General features: G+C 35.9%; 2 protein-coding genes across 7 annotated transcripts in view; one reads left to right on the top strand and one right to left on the bottom strand.

The window, feature by feature from the left end:
* The window catches only part of CEP290 (centrosomal protein 290), a 55,175-nt gene extending 41,543 nt beyond the window's left edge, over positions 1–13,632 (bottom strand). For 3 of the 5 annotated variants that reach the window (XM_018080405.2, XM_018080407.2, XM_018080408.2), the window contains exons 1-18: positions 13,588–13,632; positions 10,730–10,852; positions 10,513–10,590; positions 9,727–9,796; positions 9,381–9,427; positions 8,947–9,090; positions 8,697–8,750; positions 7,855–8,007; positions 7,334–7,516; positions 6,892–6,981; positions 6,694–6,816; positions 4,667–4,790; positions 3,966–4,138; positions 3,440–3,602; positions 2,717–2,817; positions 2,537–2,624; positions 1,946–2,058; positions 326–410 (exon numbers count right to left, since the gene is read on the bottom strand). In XM_018080405.2, the coding sequence (XP_017935894.1) occupies positions 326–410; positions 1,946–2,058; positions 2,537–2,624; positions 2,717–2,817; positions 3,440–3,602; positions 3,966–4,138; positions 4,667–4,790; positions 6,694–6,816; positions 6,892–6,981; positions 7,334–7,516; positions 7,855–8,007; positions 8,697–8,750; positions 8,947–9,090; positions 9,381–9,427; positions 9,727–9,796; positions 10,513–10,590; positions 10,730–10,831 (1,891 nt within the window). In that variant the 5' untranslated portion in view covers positions 10,832–10,852; positions 13,588–13,632. Of the gene's footprint in view, positions 1–325; positions 411–1,945; positions 2,059–2,536; positions 2,625–2,716; positions 2,818–3,439; positions 3,603–3,965; positions 4,139–4,666; positions 4,791–6,693; positions 6,817–6,891; positions 6,982–7,333; positions 7,517–7,854; positions 8,008–8,696; positions 8,751–8,946; positions 9,091–9,380; positions 9,428–9,726; positions 9,797–10,512; positions 10,591–10,729; positions 10,853–13,587 lie in introns of those variants that run through there. The other 2 variants (XM_018080406.2, XM_018080409.2) reach the window with 2 other exon arrangements.
* A 573-nt stretch (positions 13,633–14,205) lies between these two features.
* Positions 14,206–23,845, top strand: part of TMTC3 (transmembrane O-mannosyltransferase targeting cadherins 3) — a 45,481-nt gene continuing 35,841 nt past the window's right edge. For both annotated transcript variants that reach the window (XM_018080543.1, XM_008925475.2), the window contains exons 1-4: positions 14,206–14,330; positions 20,489–20,604; positions 21,190–21,406; positions 23,066–23,284. In XM_018080543.1, the coding sequence (XP_017936032.1) occupies positions 21,218–21,406; positions 23,066–23,284 (408 nt within the window). In that variant the 5' untranslated portion in view covers positions 14,206–14,330; positions 20,489–20,604; positions 21,190–21,217. The remainder of the gene's footprint in view (positions 14,331–20,488; positions 20,605–21,189; positions 21,407–23,065; positions 23,285–23,845) is intronic.

Raw genomic sequence — 23,845 nt, 5'->3', positions numbered from 1 at the left:
GTGAGCCAGGAAAGCTCTACAATGACACAAGTAAATTCTGGGATTATTCACAGACTTAAAACCCTTATAAGGTCTCAATCAAGAAGGAAAAACATGAGAGAGCCCATTTTAATGAATTTAGTATGATTAAAGTACTATCACTAATTCAGCAACACTATATATTTATACACACACACAGACACAAAGATATACATTAACTTAAACACAACATTTTTTAAAAGCCAGAAATTTATGGTCAAAATTATAGAACCAGAACAACTAAATAAGCAAACTATCTACAGGTACCTGATAATATTCCCTAGTTTTAAACCAGGTTACAACTTACATTTAGATTGAAATCTGGCTATTACCGTCCTGTTCTTCTCCAAATCTCTCTCTCTCTCATTTAATTCAGTTGCAAGATATTCATTCTAAAAAAAACAATCAAATACTCAAAAATTGCAATTTAGGAATTTTACTATTAGAATTTTCATTAAGACTGTGGTTAAATAAGAATAAAAGCTTGAAAATACTGTTAATCCACATATGGTCTATAGTGAAATTACACAGTATGTAAACCAAAATTAGGTGATATATAAAAAGCAACAATCAAAGAAATAGGGCCATCTTCACAGTAATAAAATTCGCAGGAAAAAATTATTTAAACCATAAATAAACTTTACATAAAATATTTATCCTTTTTAGTTGTTTGTTGGTTTTTTTTTTTACAAGCTTGTGCTACCTGCACTGCCTGGCTTCTGCAATTCTTTGTAACTGTTTAGCATACTCTTAGCCAACAAATCTCAGGATATCTGTTCCTTCTTAAAAAAACCAGCAATAAGTTATTAGTATAGGATTCTACATCCATTTACACATACATATGTGAAAAGAAAGTACTTCCAATAGCAACTTCCAAAATATGAAAAAAAACCCAACACTTTTTTTCTACTGAAAATGCAATTAGTAGGCATTATTAATTTCATGGCTTGGTTGATGCTATTTTAAAAGAAACCACATCAGCAAAGCATAGTACTATAGCATGGAAAACCTGTACAGCTGAAAAAAGTCTGATACGTAGAGACATATACTTTCCACTGATCAGTCACACAGTTCAACAGCCTCAACAGAAACGGCATCAGTTCCAAAACATTTTGTGAAAGATAGGAAAGACCTTCTGCTCAATTTATGCATTGAAAATAGGTTTCCTCATCACATTATTAGATGGTTTCTCTCAGACCAAAAATACACAAAATCTAATTTTAGCAATTTAATATTTTAGTTCCAGACATTTTCAAATTTGGAGTATGCATTCATGAAAGTTAGCCAGTCCACATATGGATTTCTTGCCTGAAATGGCAACAGGAATGGATTCACTGGAAGAATGACACAAGGTGTATCCCCATATAACACTCTCTGGTCATAGGGAAACATGTTTTCTTGGGTCATGCAGAAGTTGGAATAGCAGTATGATACAGACCAAAAGTCTGTGAGACTATATAATTTGTAGCTCTGGTGATATGAAAATACTAAGAGCTTCAGAATTACACCTGTGATTAATTAGTTGCCACTCTATCACATGTTTTGCACCTAAATGAACAGAAAAAGTATTTCTAATTTTTTCCAAGTGATCTAAATTCTCATGTATGCCAGAAGTTCTTCTAGGTAGATTTCCCACTGCCTTACTGTTTTCAGCTATATTTTTCTCTGACTTCAGCTGGGGCTACTCTATCTGCAAGTCTGTTTCACACTTCCACTTCACATGAGCTGCTAGGCTGTATTCACAAAAAATATACAATATTCACTGGTCTTCTAAAAATAATACAAATTATTCATTTTTGGATTTTTAAAAGCAGTTAATAAAAGCAGCTTAATAAATACTTGAACAGATATTTACAAAATAGGATTTTTTTTTAATTTTTGAAAGAGAAATACAATAAATGTTCATGAACCTGCTTTATGGACCTACCTTTGCTTTTATTTCAGCAATGTCATGTGTGGTCAAGAAATCCAACTTCCTCTTATTCATTCCCTTCTCTTCAGTAAAGCTATCAGTCATCTGCATATCATCAGCATCCAATCCTAATTGCACGTAGATGTACAAGTAATAAATTATTCTGAAAATTTAACTGGTCTCCAAGCAAAGGAATATATTTCATTTATTATATCTGAGTTCTAGTTTTCTATCTGCAAAGTAAGAAGCTGTAAACCTTTCCATCTGAACGTATTACACTACCCTGAGCGGCACGGAATTGAAATTTTAGGATTTTTGAAACACATATGTTAAGTACATTACTGGAAATTTTGGGGAGACCATCCTGCGCCCAAGAACTGCAAGGCAATGACACAAGTCTCAGTGATACATTACAAGTCATCACAGTTCAAGAAGATACTGGGTTGTAAGACTACGAAATCTAAAACCACTCACCTCTTCCTAAAGATTCAATGAAATGCATTTAGCCTTTTAATTTAAACAAATAAGGAAATATAAAATATATAAAAACATTAATAAGTAGATAGCATGTTTTTGAAAGGACAATTTATAATAAAAACATCCTACCTATTGTTGCAACTCTTCTTCCTTTCTCCTGAGCCAACTTACGAATTTGTTTTTTCAGTTCAATTCTTTCCTCTTCTAGTCTTTCAATCTGCATATTATTATTCACAGATTAGTATCCCACTTTGTTCAAATGCATTTTTATTACGTAGCTCTTATGCAAAAAAAAGATTTATCACTTACCTCTTGCAAAAGAATTTGGTTTTCAGCTCTATATTGCTGCTGCTTCAGCGCTTTGCTGTTTCTGAATTCACTTAAATCAATTACTGTCTTTGGGTCAAGACCTAAAACACAGTATATTATACAGTTATTCATTATGGAGGAACATTAATGTTAGTTAATGCAATTAATTTAAATAAGAATATAATTAGACAAGTAGAATTAAAAAAATAATTTGTTGATAGTTGAACATAAACTACCTATAAAAATATGTATCTAGAAAATATATGCACATATACTCCATGTAATAACAACAGAAAAAAGCTTAATTTTACTTCAGTTACTCAGAACCCAAAATGCAATAAAATGTCACCTAAAATTAACTTTATTTACATTTATATTATTCTATTTAGAAATAAGTCTGTCTGAAGTTTTCTCTGTGTTTTTCCATCTAGCATTACAACTTCAGTATGTTATGGTTTCCAAACACCATACAATGAAGTTTATTAAGCAGTGTGTGGTCAAAGAGGAATCAAAACCAAAATACAGTAGAGAATCTACTATCTTCAGTCAAAGAAACCTGTAAGCCACATTTATTCATGCAGTTTGTCCTAATTAAAACTACTTGCAAATATTAGCAGAATATACCAAATTATTTCCAGTGACTTGGTATAGTAAAATCCATTATTAAATCTTATTTCAATTCTTACAAAACAAATAATTGAAAATGTACTGGATGCAGTATACCTAAGCGCTCTCTGAGTTCTTCATTTTCATCAAGTAAGTCATTTATTTTAAGTTCAAGTTTATTGACTTCCTTAATTAACGATTCAATCTCATGTTCTCGTATTTTGACTTGCTTTTTTAAATCTTTGATCTCAGCAACAGCTTCTTCCAAACCATATATTCCCTGTAAAAACCCCAAATGGGAAGTAAAAACAAAACAACCAACAGAAGACTTCTAAAATAAATCATGAAATTTTCTTTCTTCATTACACAGACAAGAAAAAATATTTTTCAACCCGTACCACTCTTCTGCACTATGCTTATTGAAAAAAGTTACTGAATAAAAAGCAGATCCTACAATGTCTTTGACTACAAAGGAGTCTGCACATTTTAAGTGAGCCCTCTTACTACATGATTCTTTGAAGAATCATATCTTGAGTGTTCAATTGCTGTTCAATGGACAAAAAGGGAAGGGAAGCTTTGGGAAGGGAAGCACAAAATGATGTCCTAAAAATATGATTAAATACCCTGTCCACTCTGAGTTTACCAGTTCATAGTCTCTCATTCGTTTCAAAGTCTCAACAAGTTCTTTGTCCTTTTCTCTAGCATCTGTTTCTGCTAATTCTGCTGATTTCTCAGCCTCCGCAGTTCTCTCTTCCAGTCTTTTTAACTTTTCTTGCATATCCTCACTATGATTCTGCTGACCAAGAGATGAGTGACCTGGAAAGAAAATTTCTGGTATGTTTACAATTCAACTAGGAATTCTATCTGCCATTAAGCAAGACAGAAACACTTCAGAAAACATTAAAAAGGACATCTTCATTTTCTGCTCTTTTTAATTAAAGAATTACAAGAGACTACATATGAGAGGTTGGTTTTGTTTCCCCTCATTAGTCCTTCAAACAATATTTATCATAAGTAAGTGCATACAAGGGATATCAGAATTTATTCTGAATTGCATGCTATTACTTATTTTCAATTCTTGATGGAGCTGAGATTTTATATGTTATGCTCTAACTTTTACAGACCAGGTATAGTTTTATTACCCACAAAACCCACTGAGGTAGTGTGGATAACTTCTTCATGAAAGTTTAATAACAGAAAATTAAGAAAAAAAATTAAAGACTAAAATTACTCAAATACTGCAATTATTTTTTTTCTGTATTTCTTGAGAATAAAGAATGCACAATAAATTTGTGGTTTCTTATTTTCCTTTCCATAGACATTAATATAAAATAGTCATGTTACCTTTATCTTTTTGGAGATCATTTTTTAATTTCTCAATAACGAATGCATTTTTTTCCATTTCTTTGGTATACTGTTCAACTTGCTCAGTAAGCAATCTTATCTGAGCATCCCGCTCTTGCACACCCTACACATGAAAAAACCAAAAACTCCATTAGAGGATCCTTCTTTACTGAGAGGCAAACTACCAACACAGAACACCACACAGTAAATGAAGAAATTACATGTAGCTAATACAAAGCAATTTGTAGAACATCAAATATACTATACTTACAACAGAGAGTTCAGATATTATCTAGAAGTTTGGTATATAAATGCAAAGCAGGAAAAATAAAAGAAAAAGTAAAAATAAAGCAATCAAACACACAGAAAAAAAAAGCACTTTAGAATAACAATTTTAAATGGAAACAGTACTTTCAGATTTTGTCAATGTTAGATGAAAAGGTTCAGATGACACATGTTCCTTCCTGCTTCCTCGCAAACAACTGCCTTTGGGAACTGAGAGGTACAAGTTCAAGCTTATAAGGACTAACGATCAACCATACATGACACCTGAATTGCAGTCTGCCTGGCAGCAAGTAATCTAATTTTTAAACATTCATCACACATTGTTTCACATGCATATACATTAATAAGTACATACAGACTGTGAAAGCGGCTTCTATTCATATTACACTATTTCTGTGCTTGTACATGAACTTCAGAAACAACATAGAAAGCTTAATGTTATTTTTTTCTGTCATGAATAAAAAAAGTGGAGAAAGATAAAAAAGAGACTTGAAAAAAGTTACAGGCAGTAACAATAATGAAAATGTAAAAATCTCAAGATTGTTGCCCTTTTTTTATACTAATGTTCTGAAAAAGAAAATCTAAAGCTTTCTTAGAGGACAAATAACCACATTTCAAATCCAAAGGTACAGAGTTTAGGAAAGTTGTAAGGAGCTAAACACAGTCTCTTAAACATACATTGAATGATAGCAAGCTCAGTTCATTTGACTAAAAACACAGAGCAGTGCCTTGATTTAATTTTTAAGTGTCTGCTTATAAAACATGCTTATTTCCACAAAGCAGTTCAGAATGTCATACTAATGATGGTCACCCAAAAAAACAACCTCTACAACCATCTAGTCAGCTAAAACCAAACTCTACAACTGCTTATCCAGGTTACTTTCAGCTGCCTTCCTCTTCTGATCATCTAAGGCTGATTTGTAATTTACGCCTCTTTCTCTTGAGAAGCTATCTTTGGAAGACTGAATAAATACATCTCACTGCATTGTTCAGTCTACAAGAACCCAAAATGTAACACAAATGTCATTAGACATTATCCTGGAATCATAGGGTATGCTATCCATAATTAATATTACAAGGTTCCTAATGGGCCACATTATTTTGGGGTTTTATATGGTTTTCAAGACAGTGAGGACTTTCAGAATCACAAAGAACTATGTAATTTTGCATGAATGTGAGAGATAGTTATATTCAGCTAGCTCTATCATAGACTGAACTATCATTCAATAGTATGTATCAGATCACAGTATCACACAATACTCTGAGTTGGAAGGAACCCACAAGGATCATTGAGTCCAACTCTTAAGTAAATGGCCCATACACATCAAGCCCACAACCTTGGTGTTATTAGCACCATGTTCTAATCAACTGAGCTAATCTCAGGATGTGAGACAAATGAACACAGAAAATTAAGCAATAGGTAAGATTCTTCCTTAACTAGCAAATTTAGGACAGAAACCAAGCTGTAACTTAATCACAGTTAAAAAAAGATAAATATGAAAGTAACAGAAGCGACTACCAAGAGTTCAGTTCATACATACATACATAAAGAGAACTTTCCTTTGTAAATTACCTATTAAGCTAACTCTGCAGTGGAATGAATTGAGCTGTCTCATAATTCTCAAACACAAATAATGCATATTTTGATATCTGCAAACTATGAAAGACTAAATATATGTTTGGTATTTGCATGTTTAGTGAATGGTGATTTCTATGCGTGCAATTTCTCACATGGACTGTACCTGCTGAAGGGCCAGTATGCTGTTTCTGTCGACATCAAGTTGAACTATTTTCATTTTCTCTTCTAAGTTAAACAACATTTGCTGATACTCTAGGATTTCATCATCTTTTGAAGCTAAGATTTTCTGAAAAGAAGATAAAATACCATTAGAATCTTGAATTAATTCCTAAAAATCATAAAGAAAAGTATTAAAAAATACCTTCCATTCTTCAACTTTTTCATTTACAGCCGCCATAAGTGGATCGTCTTCCTCATTCTTTGCTTTCAGCTGGTCTGAAAGGTCCTGAACCTAGATGTGACATTTGGGTGAACATTGTATCACAGAAATGTTTGGGCTTAACCACTGTATGTGTACAAATGCACTACATCCAGCACATAAAATTTAACAGATTAGCATTACAGCAGCAAGGGAATGACTCTTTAGAACAGTGTATGACACATTGTGTAAAAAAAATTTTTGTGATCTTTTGTGTTTTAAAATCTGCATCAGATTCAAGGATCACACTACTTTTAAAAAGCATTATTTCAGAGGAGTGGGTGTTTTTAACTGGATGGATTGACTGTTATTTTAAGTTAAGCTAAAATATGAAAATACAGTATAAATCTAAAACAAACACATTAAATAATGAGTCAGCTCTTACTTGAAATTTGTACTGATCTTTCTCTTTTCGTAACTGATCCATAATAATATCAGACTGTTGCACAATTAGTTTCATTTTGTTATATTCATCAGTCATCTTCTCCATTTCTTGCACTGATTCCTCAAGATTTTTCCTCATTTCTTGGTTTTGAATGTCTAACTTCTCATTAGCTTCAGTCAAATTCTGAAAAATTAAAGAAAAAGCTGCTTTTAGAAAGTGCCCATCTTAATATCTGAATGAGAACTTGAAAGTCTTCATGAAAGTAGCACAGAAGAGAGGATTTCACCTCTAGGTCATCAATTTCAACAAATCCTAACAGCAAATAAAAGACACATCTCCCCTTGTCAGTGACTGCATTACCTCTGCCAGATTCGTAGGTGCAGAGTATATACATGACAGAACCCAACTACTTTATGAATTCCCTTATTCCATGTGACTCGATCTGTAAATTGACATAGTGTCATGAAAAACACTGTCAGTAAAAGTCTAGTAGATACTCAGTAGCATGCATAGATTTTTACCTGAATTTCATCCAAATACTGGACAAGCTCAGAGCTTCTTTTGGACAACTGTGATCTGTAATCAGAGTCCTCTCCTCTTCGTAATGGAATTGTTTCTTTTTGAGAATCTATTTGCCTCTGATAGTCAACTACATCCTGACGTAATTGTTCAGTCTGCATAAAAAGTAATCCAAACTTAATGCTATTTCTACAAGCTGAAGACAAAGTCATTGCAAGCTAACACAAAGAGCTAAGACATTCAAAACCCATACAAATTCCTACAGTCTGCTTTTAAAAAAACTCAGAAGCCTCACCTTTTTCTTTATGCGCTTTTTCTTCATATTAAAAAGGAGAAAACAAGACCAAGAGAACAAAGCATGAAAAATATTAGAAACTAGCTTTGCTTTAGGAAGACTAAATATTAATTGACATAGAGACAAAATAAAATGGCTTTCTATATACCTGTGCATGCATGTGCACACATACACACATACGCAAAGGGGTATTTTGACAAATGATTCAAAAGGTTTTACCCCAGGACAATAATTAGACAAATGTACTTAGCAACAGTATTTAAGAAAAATACTAAAAATTCAAAACATGAAATCCAAATTAATGCACAGTAGGACTATGCGAATTCGAATGTAGATGCCTCCTAACCTCAATTAACTAAGTTTCATTGGAGCACATATAGTACATATTTACTAAATTTAGTTAAATTTCTTTTTGTAGCAGTAACCAGGAAATGTCCTAAAACAGAATTAAACATCATGCCACACCAAAAATTATAAATATAGAAAGATAGCAATATATCTACAAATAAAGTTAAAAATACAGTAAATTGGCAACAATTTTTTGCTAACCTCTCTCCTGAATTTGATGTTTTCATTTTCGGCATCTTCCATTCGAAGAGCAAGCTACAAGAAGATGGAAAACCTTTACATGTATCATTAAACACTTCAAAACTCCAGAAACAAAAAAGAAAATGAATGCACAGCAGTCCTATTTCATCAATGTTTTCTTCTTAATTACAGAGGCTCTTTTCAGAACATCAATTTTACAAAATATTTGACAGAACAGCTTTTAGAGATGTTAAGCTGAAGTCCTTATTACCTGTTCATTCACTTTCTTCTCTTTTTCCAGCTCTTCTTCTAGATCTGCTAACTGTCTCTCTTTTTGTTCTAATTGTTTTTGCAGTTGGCGCACCTCATCACGCAGAAAACGAGTATCGCGACCACCAGCAGATCGTTGTGCCTTCTTATGAGCATTAAAGTAACATTATAAATACAGTACAGATATTCAAAACAGAAAAAAAAATAAAAAACAAAGCAGATGGTAAGACTACAATAAATGGGATTTATTCAAGCATATAAAATATAAGTAATTACTCACACAAGACCAGTGAATATTAAAAAACCCATTAATAGAATTTGCTAAAGTGTAGGGCTATTTCATCTCTTTACAAGATTAAAATACTAGTCTAAAAAAACTCTTTTAAAAACCTCACCAAAGAGCACTCTATAAACTAACAAAACTTTAAAACATACCTCTAATTCATTCTGAAGTTTCATCATCTTTGTTTTAAAATTATTTTCTGTTAAAATAGAACAGATATAGTGAATTACTCAACAAGGCAGAAAGCACATAAAACAACAATGGTTAACCTCAATCTTAAAAAAAATTTGGCTTCATTGAAGAAATTGACTTCAGAGCAGTTGGTATTTTGTCCAGTTCCCTAAACTTAAAGAAAAAGCCACCAAAAAAACCCCATGAAACCCCAAAACAACCAAAAAATCAAACCAAAACAAAAACCACAAAAAACCAACGACAACAACAATACTAAAAAATACATTTAACAAATCATTTAGGAACAGCATATTAAAGCTTGTTTACCACATTTGGCTTGCTCTTCCCCAGCTTTTTCAACTTCTTCTAGTGCCAGTTCTACCTCTTGAGTCTTCATCTGAGAAAAATACAGTAAGCACAAATATTTACTATTAACATAAATTAGGATTGTTCTGTACATCTCATGTTTAAAATGACGACAATATTTACAAAAGAACATGGACTTTCTTTAAACAAATCAAATTACTCCCATTTTTCCTTATGTGGACAGTTAAGAAGTTCAGAGTATCTTCTTTAGTAATTCATTCTATAGGGACACCCAAACGTTCAAAACATTTACAGTGCTGAGAATTAAAGGCAGTAAAACAGCCTCTCTAAAACCAATGTGCTACCCTATGCTGCTGTTATTTCTTCCTTTCGGTACATTTATGAATAAATACAAGAATGTATGGCAGATTTATAGGATCAGTTTTAGAATGGTGGTGTTTCTTCATGCATGGTGATAATTTTATTTGCTCTAAAACTTCAATGTCCCACAAAAAGTTCTATTAAATTAAAATCATTACAAATAACTTACAACATCTAACCAATTTTTGAGAAATTTGTTTGCATTTTCCATCTATATAACTATGTTAGTCCAATTCACTTCACTTCCCACTACTAAATGCCTACAGCTACATGCAGGTACTCTGTGCCAACACACATTTAGCATATAAATTATCTTAGAGTAACCAGTGTTCTCAGAAAAAAAAAAAGAATAACAATGCTTTCATTTAAACAAAAAAATAAACAAATGCATCTGCAGAATTGTAGTAATTGAGGATTAACACAAACCTTCAATAGAGACTGAGTAATTTTAAAAAGATGTATCAGTTTTTCTGGAGTTTCAGTTTTTAAGTCTCTCCCATCAACCTAACGAAAGAGACAACAGTGTTTTTATACTAATATCTATGAAATCCACAAAATAAATCTTTCAGGTACGTGAAGGACCAGAGACAATTTAGGGAAGAACATATAACAAACCCTTATGTTCTCTACTTCTCTTAAGTACCTTGGACATGGTCTCCAGCAACCTGTCTGCTAGTTCCTCTTGATGAGGCAGACTATCTGGATCAACTTTCATAAGCTTCTTCCAATCTAAAATAGGTGCCATACTGAATTTACGATTGTTTTCCTAAAACAAAAATAAAAATAACAGTTATCAAGTATTATCAGTGCCAGTCAATTTCAGGTCAAATGATTAAATGGAGGCTGGCCACTGAACCACACAAGATGATTCTATTAATTGTATCTATTTGTAACACTGATTAACACTTCATTCACATTTTGAACTACTGCAAACTAGGAGGTCATAGTAAAACCTTTTTTCTTTAAGTTAAAAATTACATCATGCATACTCAATGAATTTTTGACACTAACAGTGAAGATCGGGACATCTTTGAAACCCATATTTTAACTTTAATATCGTTGTTTTCTTCCCCATCTAGCAATGTAGTATTTTCATGCTAATGAACAAACACAACTGGATGCCCCTTGAACCAGCCCTTGTAGGATAAACATCTCCTTACAGTTACAAAAATCGCTATTTCTAATATTTAAAACACAACCAACACCTTCTTTAAGCTTGATACTGTGAGCACCCATTTTTTGACACTAATTTATAAGATATTAAACTCTTTCAGTTAAATATCGGGGGGATTATTAGAATACTTGAATTGACAAAGGACATGAATCTACCTGGAAACTGACAAAAATCTGATCCGAAAGTGGTGGAAAGTTTTGTTCTACTGTTTACCTACTGCTTGTTGTGGGTCGTGGTGACTTCTCACATGCCTAAAAGCCAATACAGTGTCTGAAAAAGGCAGAAGAGATTGAATATCTTGAATTATTCTATCCTCTGGAGCTATCTCTAGCCTTTATGATCAATATTTCAAACAGTAAATTCTGCCAAATTTTAAACAGAGCATTTTTAATCTACTTATTCTCCTAAATTATTAACATGGTATAAATGCTCAAGAAATAATTTTCAATTATGAAAGAAATAAAACTAACCAGAATAGTAAATTATTTTAAAAACTAATGTCAGAGCATTCTCTTTTATAGGAAAAAATTAAGCTCAATCAGTACCTCTACCAATGCTCTACACTGAGCATGATATTTTGAGATCTCTTCCGTCATGTACCCCGTTCACTGTTCAGCAGTTGAAAGACTTAACAACTGAAAACTTCTCCCTTAATAAAAGGGAAATTTTTATTACTGGTATTACTTTGCCAAAAAATATGCCTAAGCATTCTGAAAAGAAGAGCTGCAGGACCTTGAAATCCAGCTGTATGCTTAAGGGATGATAAAAATCAACCTTTCCTCATCTTTTCTCAATATGTGAACTAGTCAAGAGCTCTCCAATATTAACTATATTTCTTCAATGTTTGCTAAATATAAAACATGCATTATATGTAATCCATGACTTCATAAGGATGACATCATATATAGATTTTTGCTTTTCTGCATTGTTGTAGGTGGCAAAGGATAATACCAGAAGAATATTGATCTTGGCACTTCTTCAGTTAATTGAATACTACTTGATTTCAATAACACACTTGTTTAACAATCGGAGTTTTTAAACACAGTCATTTTTTCTTAAATAATGAGATGTAGGGCTTACAAGTATGAAATGGCCAACAATCAAAACTATTCTGAAAGCAAATATACAACCTTACTACTGTCAATCCTTTCCTACCTTCCATCTTCCAAATATCTTTTTCTCTTAACTTACAAAATAATATCTGAAGAAAATGTCAGAAAATTTTATCCAAAAGGAGACGTATCTGTACATAAACAAAATAATCCAACTTGTTGGGAGACCATAGGAAGGTATGGGGGGGGCACAACCTATGCATACAGTATGTTCTACAGTATGTACATACTGTAGGACAACAAGAGAGAATTTATTTAATTGAAGAGTTTTCCATCATAAAATTTAGCTCATCCCTTGTCTTCAGTTAAACCTGTGGCTTTAGTGGACAGATGATCTCTGTGATGAGACACTGAGATCAGGGGTCTACAAAACGAGTGAAATAGACATGCATGTGACATTAGTTATCACAAGCCTTTCTTGACTTACTCAAGGAACCAAACATACATAAAACGGGTAGATATTGCAAAGTGCAGCACGGGCAGATAGAAAAGATCTGGTGAGTGTGTTCAAGTACGATCAGACCAACAATTCCCATGCTGCCTAAAGGAAACCACGTAAAGAGGCGGCTAAGCTGACATGATGATACCTTATCAACACAGTGAAATCAAGCACCAGTAGGCACAGCTGTTCTTTTTCTGCAAAGGCGTGTATAATGGCCAGCACAGAATCATGTACACTTGAGCAAGACTGAATACCAAGAAGCATCATAGACACAAGGCTAGCTCTGTATTTATTTACTATGGGCAACTCAGATTAAGCTACTTCTGGACTTTCAAATTGCACTACCTGGCCTAGCTCTCTGAAGCACGAGATCTTAATTGCAAAACCCCAACCAAAAGAGGATCTTTTGCAGGGTTCCAGTTTTCTCCCAACTGGTATATATCCCAGCCCCAGCAATGATACACTGACAGCCCGCGATCCCTCCAAGATGCTGCCGAGAGACACTTGCCTCCGTTTCATCCAACTCTGATGAACTAACAAGTTGCCTTATTTTCGGCCGCCTTCACCACGAGACACAGCTGAGGCATCAGCCGAGCGCAGCCCCAGCGGGATGTGCCTTTCCCGTGCTCCGCACTGGGACGCTGCCCAGCCCGCCGGCCCCCCCGCCTCCCCACCGGCTGCCCGCGGCGCTCCCGGGGCAGGCGCGGGCCGCCCTGCCGCCGGCAGGTCTGACTCTCTTTCCCCGGAGCAACCGCCGCCCCTCGGCCTCAGACCGCTCCCGGGAGATGGCGGTGGCCGCTGCCAGGTGACGCAGTCAGACTCTCCCGCCAGCTCGGCTCCCGTAAGCAGCCGGGTACTCATAGGCGCAGGGAAAGTCCGGCAACCCCGAGCGACCCACAGACAGGCGCCGCGGTCCAGGCGGGCGCTCCCGTCCTCAGGGGCGGGCAGGAGGGCGCTGCCCGCCCGGCGCGCCCGCCGCTCCCGCCGGGGCAAGGATGCCGAGCACCCCCCGCGCGCGCCGGGCGGCTCCCCGGACTACAGCTGCCGCAGGCTCGGGGGCCCCCGGCCCGCCTCCTTCCACCAGCCTCCGCGGGCCGGAGGGCGGTGCGGTGCGCGTGCGGTGGGGCCTTCGGGCCTCGGGTACGGGGCCTCGGGTACGGCCCGGCAGCGGCGGCGGCGTGGGGCGGGCGCCCCGGTGCAGCTGCTGCCCGCCGTCGTTTCGGTCCTCTCCCCGCTTGCCGTGCCTGCCGGGCCGCAGCGGTGCGCCCTCCGGGCCTGCGGGGCTGCGGTGCGACTTCGGCCCCTTGAGCAGAGCACGGGCCCGCCCCGGCTCGGCCCTTCCACCGCTCAACCCGGCCTGGCGTTGTGTACCTCGCCCCAGGGTTGCTGGAGGCATGCTCATTCCTGCTCGGCCGCTGGAGGCCTGCGGGACTGCGCGGGTGCCTTGTGTGTAAGTGTGGAATAGCGGGGGCCCAGGAGGTGTTTATTCTGCGGAGTGAAGTAGTGCACCAGACAGGTAACATCTATAAACTGCTCGAATCCATAGGGTACTGGTGACCAGCAAGACAGTCCGAGCTTTAGTAGTAGTCTGATAGCCCCAAAAGTTAGGGATCTTGTGTTTTAGTTAAATGGGTGTGAAGGCATCTTTTCCAATAAACAAGGAAGGCCAGCAACCATTCGAGACGTGTTTATGTCTTTGTAGTTGTTCATTCAACAGCTGTGGAGAGTTGAAGGGGATTTGTTGGTTTGTTTTGTTTATTTTTTTTCTTAATGGAAAGGGGAAGGTGATCATAATATTATCTTTGTGCTTTTGCCCTTTTTCTGGGTTATTCATTGCTTTAATTTTCTTTGCTGTTTCTTCATTAGTGTTGATATTTAATGGAGGCTGACAAGATGCAAGATGCTTGGCACTCGTTATAGTTATGCAACTTGTTCCAGTTACAGCATGGCTCTTAGATTAAAAGTGAAGACTTTTATACTGTATCTAGAGTTGATTAATTATAGTTCCATATTGGCTACAAAAAGCAAACTGTGTAGTTAGGGAAGGGAAAGAGACTAGACTATATTTCATGAATGGGTAATGTTACTAAAATAAAATTCATTTTGGTTAAGTGTAGAACAATTTCTTAGTAGCAGTGACTTTTATAGGTGGAACAAGTGACGCACTGAGAATAATGGTGCCTTGCTACAAAATAAACTTTCAGGAAATGGATCCTCCTGTGATAGAGAAAATAATTCATTGATGTTAGGATACTTAGCTATAGGAACTTCTTTTTTATCCTCTTCATCAGGTTAACAAACTGTTAAGGCCCGTATAGCTATTTAGTGTGCTCTATTTAACGTGCTTCAGCGTTTTTTAGTGTCCTATTACACAATCAACAGAAAACACACCATTACATAGACTGGTAGTGAAACCACATCTAGGTTCTAATTGCATCTAGTAAGAAGATTGGTGCAGGAATTGGATTTGAGGTGGGCCTGGAAACTCCAAAAGTGAAAAAAGAGTAAAAAGAATGGAGATGTTAACCCCACAAAAAATAAGGAAACACTTAAAATACAACATGGCTTAAACCAAGTGAATTAGTTTTTCTTTTGTTCTGCATCACATCTAATCAGCTAATGAACTTTGCATAAGTGGATCTTCTTTTATTGGGAATATGTGCTTGTAGTTTGGGAGCAAAAGTTATTTTATGTCCTTAGATCACAGTATGACCTACTCTGATTGACAGGAGAGTTAGGTGTCTGTGTTAAACTGCAGCTTTGATAACACTATGCTATTGCAAGGACCTTTGATATGAAAGATCTAATGGAATGTTATTTAAAATACCACAAGAAATTATATACAGACCCAGCATACTAAATAAGGACATGCTTAGCAGAGCCTGAAAGCTGTGTTTCCAGCTTATACCTCCCATGTAGCTTTTGATTGTTTATTCTTTGGAGTTAACAAACATGCAGTTTCTGCTGTTGCATTTCTAGAACACTGAGAGTGGTGATCCATGTTATTTCAGGGATGCTATTTTTGCATCAGTGTCCTATGAGGAGGCAAAATATTTTTTATGTAGCTACTCAAAATAGAACAGGTGTTATTTTGTTACTGTTTGAATGTAGCAAAAAAACCTCAACCCTAGAAAACCTGAAGGTATAACTTTGAAATGTGAGATTCTGTTAATGATTTAAGTTATAAAATACCTTAAAATACAGACTAGACCTGTGTGGTTTGTATTTCAGCTGATTTATACCAGTCACACTGAACAAATTTAAGCTAAACCAGCAGCTAAATCAGTATCTTCATCTCACCAACTTTAAATTTGTGTTATGTTTTGATGCTTGTACCAGAGTAACCTAAAATGTTCTGAGTGTTAGTTCAGCTGCTTGGTTGCCAGCAAGCTCTCCAGTCTTCCCCTTCGGAAATCTTTCATCTGGCCTGCAACATGTTCTGACTTCATATCAGAGCTGCCAGTCCTCTACTGATTGATCCTTCAGAACCGTATGAAGAGCAGGCTGGATGGCATTGTCTCCTGGGTAGCAAAGATTACTTTGTATTGATGCCATCCCTCTTGATCTGGTAGTATTTGCAGAGGAAGGCTTTCACAATAAAGCTTTTCTTGCTATACCTTATTCTCTTCTAGGATCTCAGCAAGATGAAAGGGGAATCCAGGCATGCTTTGTATCACTTCTCCTCCCATCTTCCCAAACACTGCTTCCCTTCTAGATCAGATTCAGACTCAATCATTTAAATCTCAACTGTGCATCTAAGTTATTTTGCATTTGAGTTGTACGTTAGAGTGACATTTTTAAGAGAAGATAAATTTAATGGCTGTGTTGGAAAGGGACAACAGAAACAAAGTTATGATTTCTGTCATTAAACACTTGTATCAAATCAGCAGGAAGAATGTTCGATTTAGCCCAAAATAAAAGTATGCAAAAGTTAGTAGGATATTTAGCAGAGCCTTAGAAGCTGAATTAAAATGCTAGTTTTAAGTGACTGCACTACTGGTTTATATATATATATCTCTGCTGATATTCATCAGTTCAAGCCACCCCTCTTAGATGAACTTATTGCTCAATTGTTTAAAAATAAAAAAAATTAAATTTGGGAGTGGCTCTTTGTTTTCTTCCACCTTTGATGGATTTCTGTTTGAACTGTAAATACGTTTTAAACAGTTCAAGACCTTCAGTGGTTAGCAAAGTTTATGTCTCTGTAGTGAATAAATTTCCAGAAATGCCTGACTATTTTTTTTAGCAAACAGTCATAACACATGTTGTTATTAATGACCTTCAGGGTGTGAAAAGTGCCATTACTCCCTAGAAGAAAAAATTTAAATGTATGTTTTAAGTTTCTGAAGTTAGATAGTAAGATGTGCCTTACTATCTGACTTACTTACACAAATATATTTGTGTCTGTGAGGGTCTGTTAATATAATGTGGCAGATAGCATGATTATTAGCTGATAGCTAATTATGGAGTGCTAAATAGCTTTTGCATGTTTAGGGATTGCAGCTCCATTCCTACCAAAATACACACTTCCTATTTTTTTCTAAATTGATATGGGTAGAAAATGTCTTCTGCACTCCCAAATTTCCCAACTGAGGATACTTTTAGAACATCATTATGCCTTTTTTTATTTATGTTGGAGTTTTTCTGTGCAGACTACTGTATTTTGCAGCATGTGGTGCTGCACCATCTATAGTGTCATGGGTTTAGAGAAGAGAAATATTTTGTTTTCCTACCTTTCTAAAAGTGCTTTGGCTTTTGGTTGTTGTTGGTTGGTTGGGTTTTTTGTTGGTGTATTTTTTCAGTTTTACAGGGTTTTCTTATGTCTTGTTTGTAATTCTTGAAGGAGAAGACTGGATGAATTGTTAGAGGGATCTCAAGAAGTTGGAAGAGGAAAACTTTGGCCTTACAAGCCAAACTACCTTGAGAGTTCTAGTTCTCTTTGGTCCTTTCCACTTAATCTCTCTGTACAAACGTGGAAACAGTGCAGTGCAAAATGCAGATTTCTGTGCCAAACAGCTTAAGAAATTTAGACCAACGATCGGGTGTTTTGCACAGCTTGGGTATTTTTGACACAGTTGGCTCTCATGACTGTGCAGTTTCTGCCTCTCAAGGCTTATCTTGCTGTTTAATGTTTTCAGCTGTGTATTCCTCATGGCATGGTCAGATATTGTTGTAAATTAGAACATCCAACAGAGGTCTTTGTAATAAACTATGTGTCTGTCCTGAGTTCATCCAGTCAAACAGTGGCTCTGTGTCTGTGTACTAGACCATGAACTGGCAGTCATACAGCCTAAAGGGTGGTTAAGGTATCTGATGGGCAGCCTTAGAAGCTGTGAAAGTAGCAGGTAGGTAAGATGAAAAAATGACTTGAGGGATTGTCAGTCTGTTTACACGTGTAGGACTTTCAGTGGTTATCAAACAGTGATGCAGTTCTCTCTCACAGCAAGTCTGTGTTAAGAAAGGAGTTGTTAGGCGGTATTTTACAAGAGTTTATCAACACTGGGAGTGGTGAAATACTGGCACTTGCAAGACGATACTTGGGTTGATCAACATGTCTATTGGGTAAGAAGGGGAATGTATCCATTCACTTGAGGAGCCCAGTCATACCAAGGCTTCAGCAGCCTCTTGCACATCTGTGATTTATGAGCTTCTCAGTCTTGTGTACTCCTTACATGGTTTCCTAGTTTCCAGCATCAAAGTGATAACAGATTAGTTGGCATGAGAAGAGTTTTGGTAGCAATTGCTGTTTTCTACTTGAGATTAATGGCAGGCATACTTTAGCCTGGCTTACCAAGTACAGATGAGCTTTTACAAGCCTCCCTCTGCTTTAGTTTTGCATTCTCAACATGTTAATGATGATTGCAGGTTTGAAGCTTGGAGTGTGATGGTGGACCCAGCAGGAAGTAGTAGTTCTACTACAAAACGTAGTTGAAGGAACTAATGAGATTGGTTAAGCTTTTCCTTTTGATAGGAAGCAATACTTGGGAATCGGTCTTAGTTTTTTGCTTGTTGGGTGGCAGTAGCTGTTTCTGAAAAGTATTGCTAAAGGATTACCACAATTTCTCTTTGATGCGCAAGCAGTAACTGCAAGGGCTTGATGCTTCAACCAATACAGTAAATTGATATTGTTAATACCTCAGGTCACCAAAACCCTACTTGTTTTACAATGCTGTTTCTTAAAGGGTGAATTTAAATAAACCTTAAAATTGGTTCTGTGCCACAATGTTATCTTTTCACAGTATTTTAAAAAATAAAGGCTTGTATGTTGGAAAGTCATTACATATTGATTTTCGGTGCTTTTCAGATGTCAGTGCTTTTCAGTAGAATTAGTGACCTTCAAGAAGTAGAAAGCGCACTATTCAGAAGCTGTTGCAAAAATTCTAGCAGAGAGAGAAACATCAGTTTCTTATCCACATCCTTTGAAAGAGGGGGAACTAAAATACTTTAAGTTGAAGTTCAAAAGTGGACTGTCTTTTCATGTATTCCTGCAGTATGATTTGTTTTCTTTTTTTTTTAATAAGATATCTCTGGTTGCCAAGAAGACTGTAAATATGTTCAGGTGTAATCTTGGTTTAGTGGTTTAAAGTACTCTGAGCCCATGGTAGGGTCATTGGAATTGGATGATCTTTAAGATCCCTTCCAACCCAAACCATTGTATGATTCTATGAAACAGATGTAGCAACATCCTTTAACATTGTTTTGGGGTTTTTTACTGGAAAAGTAAAAAAAGCCCTTCACTGCCATTATGTGAGTAATAAGGAATGGTTTGGTTTCATTCCTCTTAAATGATCTGTGTCCTGGTTTTTAGTTTAACTGCACCAGCATCTTGCTTCACATGTATTCCTTCCTGTACCACTACTCCTTTGTCCCCAGTTGTGGTAGGTGATTGACATGCTCTCAGGTCCAGGCTGCAAACCACAACCAAGGTCACCTCTCTAGATGAGATCTCTGTGGCCTGTTCTTAGAGTTTAAGAAGGGTTTGGACAATGCTCTCAGGCACATCGTGTGATTCTTGGGGTTGTTCTGTGCAGGGCCAGGAATTGGACTCAGTGATCCTTGTGGGTCCCTTCCAACCCCAGGTATTATGTGATAAATCTGCACAATTAAAAAAAAAATCAACAAACCAAAGGAAAAAAATATCACCACGATTTCAGGGTTTAGGATGGTAAAACAGACTACAGCTTCTGAAGAGCTCATCAGCTTTGATGTGTGAACCCTGATAAACATAAGGCTGGGGTTTTTACATATTTATGGCTCTGCATTATCTGGCTAATGTTAGCTGCTCTGTGTCCCTCTGTAGTTTGGGGGAAAATATTTTTTGTTCGGTCATCTCTTCTTTTTCTCAAAATGAAGTAATTGTTTAACTCTCTGTAGCTTTTCAATGTCTTTGGTCCCAACAGTTGGCAGTGATCCATGCTGTGTCAACCAGTGGTCAAAAATAATGCCTTTGACCTGTAGTTACCTTCTTATTCTTCCAAGGCAGAACAGTAATTTAAAACAACACAATACACAGTAATTTCACCTTTTGATCAGTTCACCCACATAGTATTTTGTAAATAATCATAATATTGTTGATTAATAATTTCTAGGGTTTAGGAAGTTTATGCAAGATGAGAGAAAATAATGTAAGCTAAAGTTCATTTGTAGTGTCTTTTTTGTATCTATTTTTTTTAGACAGGACTCTCATGAACAGTCAGTGACACCAGAGCAATTGGCAGAGTGGAGAGAAAAAATGACCTTTTCATGAACTTCTATGAAGAATGCAAATGAGCAAGGTTTGAGCTTCAATGGTAAATTTAACTTTTTAATTATTATTAATGTCCTTTACCTGTTGAACACATATATTTATGAACTTCTTGAAGTTTCCTGTTTGATCTTCTGATTATTTGAAATTTGTCTTTGTTTTAATTACTTCTGAAATATTTTGAAAAACAACTTTAAACCTAAACCCCATCAATAATTAACACATATGCGTCCTGTAACTTAGAATTTTGTGTCAATATTTTAAATTACTCAGGATTCTAGAGAACTTAATTTTCATAGTTCTTCAGTTTGCAGCATTTGCTTGAACTGCATAGCTGTCTGCAAAAACTACATCACAATATGTTATCAATACTTTTTTTTTTTCTGTAAAACATGAAAGATAGCAGTGTATGCACCTTCTGCAAAGGCTTTTTAAGGGTGAGACTTCTTAATGAGAGTTTTTAAACACTAAATTGTGTAACATGCATGAGACTTGAGGAAAACTTTCTATCTTACTGATTTTTCGGTAGGTAGTGTCATTAACTTATAAAATACTGTTTTAATTTCACTTTCTTTGTCAAGTTTAGTTTCTAATTACTAAAATTACTTAAGTTTCTGTCCATGTATTTCAGCTTTTGTCCATGAAAACTCTTAGAGAAGATGGCTGATGTAAGCCTGAAGGAAGCAGCACTGATAGTTGGTGTGGTGGCAGCCTGCTACTGGAACAGTCTCTTTTGTGGCTTTGTTTTTGATGACGTTTCAGCGATTTTGGACAATAAAGATTTGCATCCTTCTACTCCATTAAAAAATCTTTTTCAAAATGACTTCTGGGGCACTCCCATGTCTGAGGTAAACTTTGTAAAACACTTTGAGGCTTTAGGAAATGAAAAAAAACAACACCCTTGCAGAGAGTTTTTCCACTTCTTTTCCTAATGTGATTTTAAGAGAATATTTTGGATTAGACGGAATTTGGAGGTGTTAGTGTTTTGTACTATAATATCAGGAACATATGTTGCTTATATTCTTTCCCTTTGTTCACTAAAAGAACTGGCAAGAAAAGTCGTGTATATATATATATAAAAATATATATATATATATATAAAGTTGTATAGACAGCACACAGCTGCAAAATGCTGATTACTATCTAATTCCAGTATCAAAATTACACAACTCTGACCAATTTCTCTTCCCTGCAAAAGTTATATGTTGACATACAGGGGTATTTATTTCTAAATGCAGTCTGGAAGGAAAGATAACACTTAAGCAAAAAAACTTGGACTTAGAGAACAGACACTGAATCCTTTAAATTTATTTGAGTAAGTGTATCTGTGTGAAATCAGAGTTTCTGCTTTGTAGCCCATGTAGAGTGGCTGTGTTTTATCTGAAAAGCTGCATTGGCATTGAAGTTGTTGATAAGCATCATTACATGGCAAGGGCTAAAGGATTTAGATACAGTTTAAAAAGTTACAGATGGTGCCATTGCTGAGCAAATGAACAAAAATTCTCTGACAGTCATAGGTTTTCTGCCTATCAAGGTATTCTACCATATAATATTTTCTTATGTCAATAACATACTTGTGAGATACTAATTGCTAGCTCTATGAGTAGACTTTGATACATAATTTTCATATAACCCTTTAAGAAGAACTTCCAGATTCTTTCAGTTATTTAGTCCTGTATTCATTGAGGGTTAAGTGGGTTCCCCTAACTCTCTCAGTAAAGTTCCAAGTAGTATTTTTCAACATGTCATTTCTCAAAAAAAATCCCTAACCATGTGTAGTAGAAAAAAACCGTCTCATTCAGAGTTGATTTTGCACTTAAAACCAACTGAAAGTCATCTTAAATTAACTAAATTAAGTGAGATTAATTTGATTGTTCATGGCTTTTAGAATACTTTTTCTTATTTTGTGGTTTTGTCTGTCTGTTCAGTTTGATTCGCCTTCCATCTTTTCCTCCCCATCCCACCTCCCATTTTTTTCTTAGATTTTCTTCCTTTGTTTTATGGACAAATTCATCAAAATATCAATAGGCTGTTTGTTAACAAATGCATTTTGGAACATGAAGGTGGTGTTATTGTAGTATTTAAAAGGGTTTTTGGATGGAGTCAGTGGCAACATACACATATTGACTGGTAGATATATTGCAAATATGTAAATAATACATTTAACTCAGTACACCACATTTTTATTTTATAAAATACTGATCTAAAACATGAAATTGGAGAGTAATCAAAATACTTGAATAATACATTAAAACTATGTGAAAGTAGGAAAAATAGTCAGAATTAACTTTTTCTGCTTAACATTGTAATTTTAAATCAGATTTTTATTAAATTAACTAGATTTTTAAATTTTTTTTTCCTATTACCAATTGTACCTTTATTTTGAAAGTAGATGCTTGAGAACAGAGGGGGAGTCATGTATGCATAGGTTTTTAGAAAGGTATCTTGGAGTGAAAGTCACTTTGTAAATTGGTGGTGACTGATTGATTTGTTTTATTTTCTTTTAGGAGAGGAGTCACAAATCTTACCGTCCCCTTACAGTTCTTACGTTTCGCTTAAACTACTTGTTCAGCGAATTAAATGCAGTTTCGTACCACTTTCTAAATCTGGTCTTTCATGTGGTGGTTTGCATAGTCTTCCTCAAAGTCTGTAAGCTCTTTCTGGACAACAGGAGCAGCATAGTTGCATCCTTGCTCTTTGCAGTGCACCCAATACATACGGAAGCGGTAGGTATAGCTGTGATGGGCTAATTTGTTCAAACTGTGTTAATTAAACTTTGCGGGATTTGTTTCTAAGTTTGTATATATGTTGTAACTCCAGAAAATGTAGTTTTACTCATACTTACTCTTCCCTTTGCAATGACTGGTGGAAGTGACAAATTTTAATGCTCAAAGTTGTTTTATATTACTTGCAACTACTGAAAAATAAAGAAATGTTAATTTAGTTATTAAATAACTTAGGTCTCTGCTATGAACACTGGCTTTTGTGGTGATGACTACTTTAGTTTACATAGACATGTTCCAGGATGATTCATCCAGTATCCTATTTTCAAATACTCTGAATGCCTAATTCATTTCCGGATCAATAAGCACTCCCCTCTGGCTAATCACCAAGTCTATTCTGTCTGCTTTCTTTTATGTCGATATCTCTATCTCAGTGTGACTTTCTCTGGGATTGTTGTTGCTAACGCTATATCCAACTTAGGGCCATTCTGTTTAAACCTTCCATTTTTTTAACATATATGATAGAAGGAAGAAGAAAGATGTTTCTGTCCTCTCATATTTCCT

This window comes from Manacus vitellinus, unplaced genomic scaffold, assembly GCF_001715985.3.
Source record: "Manacus vitellinus isolate BGI_N305 unplaced genomic scaffold, ASM171598v3 scaffold_5_pilon, whole genome shotgun sequence".
Taxonomy (NCBI): domain Eukaryota; kingdom Metazoa; phylum Chordata; class Aves; order Passeriformes; family Pipridae; genus Manacus; species Manacus vitellinus.
This window is presented reverse-complemented; position numbering and strand designations above follow the sequence as displayed.